The 11298-nt window shown below is 47.7% G+C and overlaps 1 protein-coding gene across 1 annotated transcript; it reads left to right on the top strand.

Moving 5' to 3' along the window:
- The first annotated feature begins 739 nt into the window (after positions 1–739).
- On the top strand, positions 740–11027 carry NELFB (negative elongation factor complex member B). Its single transcript, XM_010397607.2, has 13 exons — positions 740–873; positions 1024–1187; positions 1375–1474; positions 1761–1991; positions 2942–3127; positions 4121–4233; positions 5039–5141; positions 6083–6178; positions 7389–7531; positions 8418–8524; positions 9398–9539; positions 10266–10374; positions 10611–11027. Exons 1-13 carry the CDS (start codon positions 772–774, stop codon positions 10746–10748), a joined length of 1734 nt encoding a protein of 577 aa, XP_010395909.1. The 5' UTR covers positions 740–771; the 3' UTR covers positions 10749–11027.
- The last annotated feature ends 271 nt before the right edge of the window (positions 11028–11298 follow it).

Below are 11298 nucleotides of genomic sequence, written 5' to 3'. Positions count from 1 at the left end.
AACATCTTTCTTGCGAGGAAAGGCTGAGAGAGCTGGGCCTGTTCAACCTTGAGCAGAGACAGCTGAGAGGGGACCTCATCAATGTGTATGAGTGTCTAAAGGGTGGGTGTCAGAGCGTGGACCAGGCTCTGCTCAGCGGTGCCCAGCAGTGGGACAAGAGGCAGAAACTGATACCCAGGAAGCTCCACCTGAACATGGGGAAGAATTTCTTTCTTGTGTGGGTCACCAAGCACTAAACAGGCAGCCTAGAGAGTCTCCCTCACTGGAGATATTCCAGAAGCATCAGGACAATCCTGTGCCCTGCGCTCTGGGATGACCGTGCTTGGCAAGGAAGGCGGGACCAGATGACCCGCTCTGGTCCCTTTCAGCCCGAACCATTCCGTCATTCTGTGATTCCATGTGCGTGAGAGCGCTGTCCAAAGGCTCTTTGAGCCCTGTCCGCCCTGCCCGGCGCTCAGCGAGCCGCACCGAGCTTCCCCGGGCCGCGGTGGCCCCGCTCGGAGCCCGCGGGGAGCCCGGGGACACCCACGGCTGCCGCCGCGGAACCTTCGTGCCGCGGAACCTTCGTGCTGCGGCGCGGGGGCCGCGGGCTGCGGGGGCGGGCTGGGGCGGACCGCGCGGAGCCGGGGCGGGAGCTGAGGCGGGATCGGGACCGGGATCGGGATCAGGAGCGGGATCAGGAGCGGGAGCGGGATCAGGATCGGGATCAGGATCAGGATCGGGAGCGGGAGCTGAGCCGGGAAGCGGCCCCGCGGACCCGGCGAGGCCGAGATGTACGCGGGGCTGCAGGAGCTGGGAGTGGCCAATGGCGAGGACCTCAAGGAGACCCTCACGAACTGCACGGAGCCGCTGAAGGCCATCGAGCAGTTCCAGGTGCGTTGGGCGCCGCGGAGGTGCCGTGTGGGGCCGGGCTGTGCGGGGACAGGGAGCACGGGACGGTCCCCAGTGTTGTCTGGGGGTTTTCCTCGCTTCTTTTGTTATCCCGAGTGCCGTTCTCAGTCCTCGCTGCGGTTCGTGTTGCAGACGGAGAACGGGGTGCTGCTGCCCTCGCTGCAGTATGCCCTGCCCTTCCTGGACCTGCACGGCACCCCCCGACTCGAGTTCCACCAGTCCGTGTTCGATGAGCTGCGGGAGAAGCTGCTGGAGAGGGTCTCTGCCATCGCCTTGGAGGGGAAGGTCGAGGAGAGGTTTGTCAGCAGTCTTGTTTGTTCCTTAGAGTAAGCTGGGAGTTCTGCGTGAAAATACAGTGGATGGGTGACTTCTGTAAAGGAGAGTTGTGTTCCTCAGGCGCTGAGTTGCAGTGGCTTTGAAGTGAGCCACTTTGTTCCTTCACTGCTCCATGGTACTTAATTTGGTGCTTTTCCATGTTTTCAGATACAAGAAGCTGGAAGATCTGCTAGAGAAGAGCTTTTCCCTGGTCAAGATGCCCTCCATACAGCCCGTGGTCATGTGTGTCATGAAGCACTTGCCCAAGGTAGGACCACTGCACTGGTTGTGCTGGTGTGACATGGTGTGTCACTGCTGTAGCATCTCTGCTGTGGCTCTGGCAGGTGGACTCTGCTCCTTCTGCAGGTGTGTTATTCAGTGTTGGGGACTGACTGAAGGTTTAGTACATTCTTGTATCTGCTAATAACTCAGTGGACTAATGCAAAAAGCATTTTATATTTTCATAATCAGATGAGACTATTTCCCTATTTTCTTCAATCCATGCAGCTTCCTAAAAAGTCAAGTTCACTGACAGCTGAATGTGTGGATTGCAGGTCCCTGAGAAGAAGCTGAAGCTGGTGATGGCTGATAAGGACCTGTACAAGGCCTGTGCTGTGGAGGTGAAGAGACAGATCTGGCAGGACAACCAGGCTCTCTTTGGGGATGAGGTGTCACCCCTGCTGAAGCAATACATCCTGGAGAAGGAGAACATTCTCTTCAGCAATGATATTTCCTTCCTGCAAAATTTCTTCAGTCCATCTCCCAAAACGAGGCGTCAAGGAGAGGTAAGGACAAGGGAACCCTCACATCGTGCTGGTGAGGGGAATTGATCAGCTTTCAGTCAACCATCACATAACAGGGGCTGTTTTCCCCTGCCCACCTTTGCTGCTGAAGTTGTTCAGCTGGACAAATGCAAGAAACACCAGGCCATTTTCTTCTACACATCTTCATGAAAGCAGCAGGAATTATTTTAGTAGTTATGTAATAATTGATGAATTTTCTAAGCTGTTTATGCACTTCAAAAAAAAAAAAAAAAAGCAAAGGCCAGATTTTTTTCTCTGTTGTTCAGTCTGGCTTTAATACACTTCAGCTGTTCAGCTCTATCACATCAGTTTGAATATGTTAATATGTTAAATTTCTTTTCTTGGGACCTTTTTTAGTGGACATAGCTCAACTGAAGTTGCTTTTTTTTTTTGTGAAAATGGAGAAGGACATGGAAAGCTGTAGTTAATTGGCATCCAGAAAAGTCCCTCTTTGAATTAAATTAACTATAAGGCAGTGTAAAGCCATAATTTAAGAGAGGGCAGCACATCTGTTACATGAGGGGTTGTTTTAGGCCTGTTTTGCTTTCAAAATAATTGGGTGTAAATGCCCTGGTGCAATTTACTCCAGGTTTGCACTGTAGAGTTGTGCACCAGCCCCAGCTGGGCACTCAGCCTCACACGTCCACTCGGTCACTCCCCCTGAGGGGGTGGGGGGAGAATCAGAAGGGTAAAAGACAGGAACTTGTGGGTTGAGATAAAAACCTGTTGTGGCTGTTGAAGGTTTGGTAAATGTCTCTCGGACAAATGCTACTGGAAGCCTTGGAGTAAACAGTTCCTTTTCAGGACCTCATGTCCCTGCAGATGCTTCAGTCTTGGTAAATCACGTAACAGAATTAATTTTAATTTTGTGTGTGTGTGAAATGAGAGCATCTCTTGGTGCTGAGCCCACATCTCTTCCACCCTGAGCTCAGGTGGTGCAGAAGCTGACCCAGATGATTGGGAAGAACGTGAAGCTCTATGATATGGTGCTGCAGTTCCTGAGGACGTTGTTCCTTCGCACCAGGAATGTCCATTACTGCACGCTGAGGGCAGAGCTCCTCATGTCACTGCATGACCTGGAGATCAGTGAGATCTGCACTGTTGACCCCTGTCACAAGGTACCAATCATGTGGGACAGATGGGGGTATTTATGGAGAGTTTTCTGGAAAAAGCCCAGAGAAGATGAGTCCTTCCTGTAAAGAGAATTCAGACCTTGAACCTAAATGTCATCTTATATTCCTTGGACCTTCAGGTGAAAATTTCATCTTGGTTAAGCAGTAGTTTGCTTTCATTTCATAACCCATGAATCATTCAAATTTAGGGAACTTTGGCAGTGTTAAAAGCAAGGTCTAATCCGACATCTAATCTGTGTAGATGCTGCAGAAATAATAAAAACCATCAGCTCGCCCCAGGTTCTTACTCCAGGCTTCCCTCCCAGTTGTGGATATGCTCCATCTGTCAGTAAATTCTGTGTGTAACAGTGAATACTTTGGATATTGAATTATAAGGACACATGAAACTATTCAAGTATTGGGAGGTGACAGATGTGTTAATGTCACAGCAGGATCTTGTCACTGGCCCCTTGTTCATGGTAGCATCACTCTGACCAGGAACAAGGCTTTTCTCTGAAAAAGCCTTGTGTATTATGCTTAAAAAATAGTTTACTAATACAGCTCTAGAGCAGAAGCACTTCCACTGTCAATATCCCCTTATTTAGAGAGTGGGAGTGCTATTGCAATGGCCAAAATAAACCAAATTTGTATTTCTAAGTGATGCTGCTTCTTTCTCAGTCTCCTACTTGTGTAAATCCACAGGTGTGCAGGGCAGTGGTGGATTGAATAAATGCCTGCTCCTTAGTTCCCAGGGAATGCCTTTCCTGGGAGGGCAGAAAGTGACCCCAGGTTAACTTCCCTGGGCATTCCTGACCTCCTTTTGGGATATTGGCATTTCTGAGCCCTGTGTTTGTGACCAGTGTGGTACCATGCCTAAGTGCATTAATGAAGCATCTTAATTCCAGATATTGGGGAGTCATTCTGAGCCTGTTTTCTCTGCCATCACGTGTTTTATTGCTGGTTTAATGGGTTCATAAAGCTCCCTCCATTTGGTGACAGTTCACCTGGTGCCTCGACGCCTGCATTCGGGAGAAGTTCGTGGACAACAAGAGAGCTCGGGAATTGCAAGGATTCCTGGATGGAGTGAAGAAAGGACAAGAACAGGTGTTGGGGTAAGGCACTTGGGCTGTTCATTGGGAAAGTGAAAATGGGTTCCTGGCACTCTCAACGTCTGACAGGTGCTGAAGGTGTTAATTTTTCCCTAAAGCCAGCAAACCTCCAGCAGCCCCTCTGTGCAGTCACATCCCAAACATCCCCCAGTGCCCTGGGGCACAGCCAAGCACATCCTGGTGGCAGAGCTTGCACTGCTTCACTTGCCACTCTTGAGTCTCCCCTGTGGCCTCATAACAAAATTCAAGAGCCTTTGTTAGGGAGTCAGAATAACTTATTATGAATGTCTTGTCTGGCTTTAAACCCAGAGAAAATGGGCTGGTGGTGTTTGTCAGTTAAAGTACTCCATTAGCTCCAAATGACACCCCTGCTGTGATCTGCCACACTTACTTTTCTGGAAGGTGCCCTCACAGTATTTTATTTAGCTGGTACTTTCAGATTTTGTCCATTGGTATTTTAAACTATTTGAGAATCACTTTTACCTGTTGTTTTTCCAAGGCCTCTGAGACTTTTCTGTCCTCAGCACTCTGGAGATGGTCAAAACCTGCCAGGTTAAAATGCTGGGGCCACCAGAGCTCCACTGCCTGTGGGCTGTGTCCCAGCAGGGCTTCAGCTGGCTGTGTGCTTGATCTCAGTGCAGAAGGCTCTCAGCAATTGTTTTTGTGCTCCTCCAAGTCAAAACCAACCATGAATGTTATTTCTTTGCAAGGCAGGAGAAGGTTCATCAGGTGCACACAGCTGGGTATGGATCTGTACAATGGGGTTGTTGGTTATGTATGACAAGTGTTGATTTTTACTTCTTCTCAGGGACTTATCAATGATCCTGTGTGATCCCTTTGCCATCAACACCTTAGCCCTGAGCACCATAAGGCACCTGCAAGACCTCGTTGGGCAGGACACCTTACCCAGGGTAAGCACTGCAGCTTGTGTGCCTAACCTGAACTGTGGTCTTGGCTGACTGGCAGCCATCAGGGAAGGACTGACGCTGTCCAAGTCTCCTTAAGTTCCCAGATAATCAGTTGGAATAAGGGAAACATGATTCCTGTGCATTTGCAGAGCTCTGCAGGAGCTGTTTGGACATGGGCATTTTGGAACTCTCCAAACTGACTGTAAATTCTTTGCATGGCTCATTCTGCCCTGGCAGCTGTGCAAATACAGAATAATGTGTAGAATCTGTGCCTCCCTGCTTTGTCCTTCCATCAGTTTGTCTGACAGCAGCACCTTTCTCCTGCCACAGTGAGTGCCGTGGGTTTGTTTGCACTGTTCTGGTCTGGTGGCTGAGCTAAAACACAGTTCCTGCAAGTGGAGTCTGCAGGAGGTGCTGAAGTGTTAAAGAAGGGCACCTTGACAGGTGTCTGAACAATGGGAGCCATTGCTGGGTTTATCCCTGAGTCGTTAAATGTTATTGTTGCATGGAATAACTTCCTTGTGACAGTTTAAGACTGAAAATCGTTTGGGTTTCGGGACACAATACAAACAAAAAAACCCATTGGCATTCTTACACACCCTTTCTCCTCCTTTCCTCTGCTGAGATGACTTGGTTTGTCCTGTCACACGATATATTTTAGTGCACTAATTGGGCTGGACACATTTTAAAAAGATGTGCTCAGATGACTGCAAACTTCCTGGTGCATTATAAATTTACAACCCCCCACAAACCCTCAGGTGTGTCAGTTATTCGATGCCCATTTGAGGATCAGTTTTCAATTAACTTGAAGAACTGAATGCCTTAAGCAGTGTTGGTTAAAGCTGCTAATCCAGAACAGCTTTGAATATAAACCACTACTTCCAAATAAATATCTCATGTGGAAGATCAAAATAGCTGTTTCTCTTCTCCCCTTAAAATTCGAGGAAAGCCCAGATCTGCTGCTGCTCCTTAGGATGCTGTCTTTGGGACAGGGGGCCTGGGACATGATTGACAGCCAAGTCTTCAAGGAACCAAAAATGGTGAGCCCTTTTGATGTTTAGAATTTTAACACAATGAATCAAATTTAGACTTGTTTATTATTTTATTGCATTCCTGATTTAACATTTGTTCTCCAAATGTCTCATCAGAGCTTTCTTGGGAACAAACCAGTGGTGACAGAGCAGTGGATATGCTGCGAGCTTCCTTTACCTGCTTTTTTATTTCCATGGTCCTTACTGTTCTAAAATCAGCCTGTACCTCTGTTAGATACTGCACTGGTTCTCATTGCTCTCTCATTTTTCCTGGAGTCTTGTACACAACCGGTGGGTTCGTGGAACACGTCTTGCATGAGGAAAGCAGGATTTCCAGGACTGGTCTAAAACTCTGGTAGCAGTTTAGAAGCTTTTCATTGACAAGAAAAATGGTTTTTCCCTTCCAGCTCTCTGTTACAGCAGTTTTGTGTAGTGCCACATTTGACTGGAATCTTTTCCATGCTTTGGAAATCCTTTCCCAGTGTGACAGGAATCTCTGGTGGAGTTCAGCTGAGAGCATGAGGGCCAACCCTGGTGTTGCACAGCAGGGCTGTTCCTCAGGAGGAATTTGCTGTTTCTGTTCTGAACTATAAAGCAGTAAATGTTTACCTAGGGGGACAAAATACATCTATTCCTGGCTGCTGGCACTTTGAAATTCACCACAGGGAGGGTGTGCATTAACACTGGAACTGCAGCAGTGAGAGTGACCAGTAATTCTGAAGGTACTGCTGTGATTTGCGTTCTCTCATGAACTCTAAGGAAAAATGCTGAGTTTCTTTCCAAAGGGAGTCTCTGAATCTGTCTTTAAAATCTGATTTATTTGTGGTTGTGTTACCACAAATAAGCCTGGGCCATGCTGGGAGTCTGTAATTGTTGATATCAGCAGTTTGATGTCATCCTGAACACATCTCGTGGCTGCAGCAGTGCTGGGAAGGGCCTCTCAGAAGAATTGCTGCATAATTGTCCAAAGAAGGGGGTTGAGCAGGAGTATTTCTGTAGTGAGATGAAGCAGAGTTTTCCTAATTACCATGGAACATGTGGAAGTGAATTATTCAAGAATTTTGGCTGGAACTGGATGTCTGTGCGCTGGTTTTCCTCAGTGTGGGGTGAGGCTCCTCACACTGCCTGGCTTTTGTTAGAGCACTTCGGCACCATTAGGTGGCATGAAGTGATTAATGATGGCTTTGTTCTCTTCCCTCTGTCTTTCCCTCCCTCCAAGGAAGCTGAGCTGATCACCAGGTTCCTGCCCCTGCTGATGTCCTTTGTGGTGGATGACCACACCTTCACTGTGGATCAGAAGCTGCCTTCGGAGGAGAAGGGACCAATCCCCTACCCCAGCACCATTCCCGAGGCTTTCACCAAGTAGGTACCTGACACCAAAGCAGCAGGGAGCCAGCCAGAACTGACAGGGAAAAACTGCCTGTGCTAAAGGAAAGGCTTCCTGGGATGAGATTCAGTGCTAATTCATCAAGTCTGAACTTTCCCTTTAACAAAACAGCTTTCCATTGTGCTTCCTCAAATAAAATTCATCTACATAAAGTAATATTTCCATAATAGCCATGCTCTCATTCAATATGAGAGTATTTGGTGTCTCTGTTCAGCTTCCCAAGTTTTGGGAAGCTGAGTTTTGGGTGATTTTGGGTGCAGCACACTGGACCGTGCTGAATGCCCATGCTGAAGAGCGCTATTTGAAATCATAAAGTTGGCATTTTTGGCACCCCCACTCTTTCTCGATTGAGAACCTGTCACTCCAGGGATGTCAGAAAGATAATTAGAACCTCTGTGTGCTCTGCTGTGTTCAAATCTTCCACTAACTTCCAGCACAGTTCTTCTCTGTGTGCCAGAATCTGGGATACTGTAGTTGTACTCTCCTCTATGACAATGTTGGTATTTGACTTTGGGAGACTAACACAGCACTGGACTTTGTATAGTTTTTGAGTATTTGGGCTCCTTCTAGAGCCCATTTTGAATAGCACTTTTATAATGAATACATTATAAATATTCTTTGTTAAATCCAGCTGTGTGCTGAATGTTCAGTGTTTCTGGAGCGTGGTGGTGAACATAGGGGGGATGATCCATCTGCTCACTCACTGAGTAGCTGCTCTTCAGTGGGTTTGAGGTTAGCCACTGCTGTACCTACTTGATAACTATTCCAAAATTACTTTAAATCTCTTCAATAAAAGATCTAAAATTTTAAATAATCTGTTTTAGCTTTATCAGTGAATAAACTTTGCTTGTGCCGTAACAGGTTCCTGCAGGAGAACAGAATAGCCTGTGAGATTGGGCTGTATTACATCCTTCACATCACCAAACAGAGGAACAAGAATGCTTTCCTTAGGCTCCTGCCAGCACTAGGTAAGTTTTTGTCTCATCTTCTGTTCTTTGCCTTGTATTGGACACCCAGGAGGCCACTAAACCTGGAGTGAAAGGGATGTCAGAGCCAGGGACATAATGTTCTGCCTTTGGCTCTTCTGGTGACTTAGCTGTGAGTCCTTGTAGGAGTGTGTGGGTTTGGCTGCAATTTTCTGCTGATCTGAGCATTTAGGGACAGTGGTTCCTTACATCAGGGGCTCCATTAGCAACGAGATTAGCTGAAAACTGTTTGGAATGAATGTGGAAGACAAAAGAGCAGGTGCCCTAATTCTGCTGCTGCCCAGGGTGATTGCAGGTGGCCGGAAGTTGCTGGGACTTGGCTGTGTGTGGTGAAAAAACTGGTAACAAAATAGGACTGAACACAGCCTTAATTTTTTCACCAGTATTATCTTGTTCACTGACTCCTCTGGGATGAGTTGCAGGAGGTCTCTGGAGCAATCTGCTCCTAATCTTTTATGTCCGAAAGATCAAAGCCACCTGCTTGGGCTGCCTGTTTTCAAAGGAAATTAGAAAAAAAATGACTGAAAGAAAGTAGGCTTAGATTAGATATTGGGAAGGAATTGTTCCCTGGGAGGGTGGGCAGGCCCTGGCACAGGGTGCCCAGAGCAGCTGGGGCTGCCCCTGGATCCCTGGCAGTGCCCAAGGCCAGGCTGGACATTGGGGCTTGGAGCAGCCTGGGACAGTGGGAGGTGTCCCTGCCCATGGCAGGGGTGGTACTGGATGGGCTTTAAGGTCCCTTCCAGCCCAAACCATTCTATGATGAAACCTCACTGCAGGGTTTTCAGCAGGAGCTGTGTGGACAGCTTTTGGCACATCCTTGTCAGTCTCTGTTTCTTTCCTTTCTGTGTTTTCTAGTTGAGACATTCAGTGACTTGGCCTTCAGTGACATTTTCCTGCATCTGCTCACTGGTAACCTCACCCTGCTCAGTGATGAGTTTGCACTTGAGGAGTTCTGCACCAGTCTCTTTGATGGCTTCTTCCTCACTGCCTGCTCCAGGTAAAGCAGATTTTTCTCACTGGGAGAGAGGCAGTTTACAGAATGCCTGACTGAGGTTTTACTGCTTTGAGCAATGGTTTAATAGTTCACCAAATTCTTCACAGGCAGTGGAAATATTATCCTGATGCTGTTTCCCTTTAAGGAAAGGTTTATGTTTTGGGATGAAGTTTTTATCAGCAAAATGGTTATGTCTTGACTGTGAATGATTATCTAAACTGTAATTCATTATCCCTAAGTTGGAGTTGCAGAGGAGAATATCCTTCAGGCTTTGCAGTAGCTCTGGATATGTAGAGTTAACTTCAGCTCTTTGCAATATCATCTGCACACAAAAATCTCTTGTTACCTCTGGTCAGGCACTGTGCTTTAGCTGCTGGCCTGCAGACCAGCATGTAGAAAGCTTCTCCCAAAGCCACTGAAATTGCTGCTGGGGCATAGCAGCATGTGCTGCTGCTTCCTCCACACACTCTGTGCTTGAAATCTCCCCCTCCCTCCTCATGGTTGTGCAGGTAATCCACTCCTGTTGAACAATTCCTTGTATCCTTGAAGGTCTAAGGCAGTGTTAGTGCTTACACTAAGTTAGCCCCTTACAGAAGCTACAATTCTCAGGGGTTTTGGAAATCTGTAGCAAAGTCTGTGGTGGGGTGAATTATTCTGGTGCTGTTGCTTCCTTGTTACAAGGTGGTGTTTGTGTGTCTTGGTTACTCTGTTTTCAAATGGCTCTTGCAGGAAGGAGAATGTGCACAGACACGTGCTCAGGCTGCTGCTCCATCTGCATCACAAAGTGGCCCCAACCAAACTAGAGTCTCTCCAGAAGGCTTTGGAGCCCACCAAGCAGGTAGGAAGGGAAGCAGGAGAAAGGGAAAACTGATTGCAAATGAAAGCAGCTGCCTTTGCAGACTTTGTTTAATGGAACACGAGCTCTGCTTTCCAGCTGTACCAAGCCTAATTCCCTCATGGCTCCCTCTTTCTGTGCTGGTTTGTGTTGAACACACGGGGTGAAGGCACACTTGGTGTTCTGGCTGGAATGGAGTGTGACTCTGCTGTTTCCCCTCCCTGATTCTCATTCTGCAGAGTGGGGAAGCTGTGAAGGAGCTTTACAACCAACTCGGTGAGAAACTGGAGCTCCGCAAGCCCAGCCCGGCTGAAGTGACTGAGACTCCCTCCATGGAGCTGCCCCTGCCCACCGTGCCCACTCCAGCCTCACGCTGAGCTCTGGCTGCAGGGCAGGACTGAGAGGAGAGGAACTGAGCCTGTGCTGCCTTCTGAGTGTCTCTGCTCACGTGGTGGAAACAAAAAGCCACTGAAGCTCCTTCAGGAAACGCTGCAGTTCACCCAACTCACTGGCTCTTGTTGGTTAGAAAACTGTGTGCAGTGCATTGCAAGGTTTACTTTTCTTAAAGATAGCTGAGTGTCTTCTTGTAGATCCACTTCAAATCTGACTGTACATTTTTTTTTTAAAAAAAGGAAAATGCATATTTTTAAGCTTGGCATCCTGTGTTTAATTTAAACTCTGCTCAGTGGAGCCCTGCTGTGGTTGAGCAGGTGGTGTGGGCTCCTGAGGCTGAGTGTAACTTTCTTTGGCCTTGATCTGCCCCTTGAGGTCTTTAGAGAAGATGCTCAAGAGGAGGAAAGAGTCAGAGGAGATGAGCTCCACTGAAACCAGTTCCTGTTCAAGGTTCCAGCTCTCGTGGCACATGGTAAGATGAGCTGCACTAGTCAGAGGTGTTCACTGCTGCCACCAGCCCAAGCAGCAGTCAGC

This window comes from Corvus cornix, chromosome 17 (genome assembly GCF_000738735.6).
Source record: "Corvus cornix cornix isolate S_Up_H32 chromosome 17, ASM73873v5, whole genome shotgun sequence".
Lineage (NCBI taxonomy): Eukaryota > Metazoa > Chordata > Aves > Passeriformes > Corvidae > Corvus > Corvus cornix.
The sequence above is the reverse complement of the archived record's forward strand: the minus strand, read 5'-3'. Positions and strand labels throughout refer to the sequence as shown.

Coding starts and splice junctions, on each gene's coding strand:
- NELFB (XM_010397607.2), top strand. CDS start 772: ATGTACGCGGGGCTGCAGGAGCTGGGAGTGGCCAATGGCGAGGACCTC. Junction 3,128..4,120: donor CTGTTGACCCCTGTCACAAG/GTACCAATCATG, acceptor ATTTGGTGACAG/TTCACCTGGTGCCTCGACGC. Junction 10,375..10,610: donor CTTTGGAGCCCACCAAGCAG/GTAGGAAGGGAA, acceptor CTCATTCTGCAG/AGTGGGGAAGCTGTGAAGGA.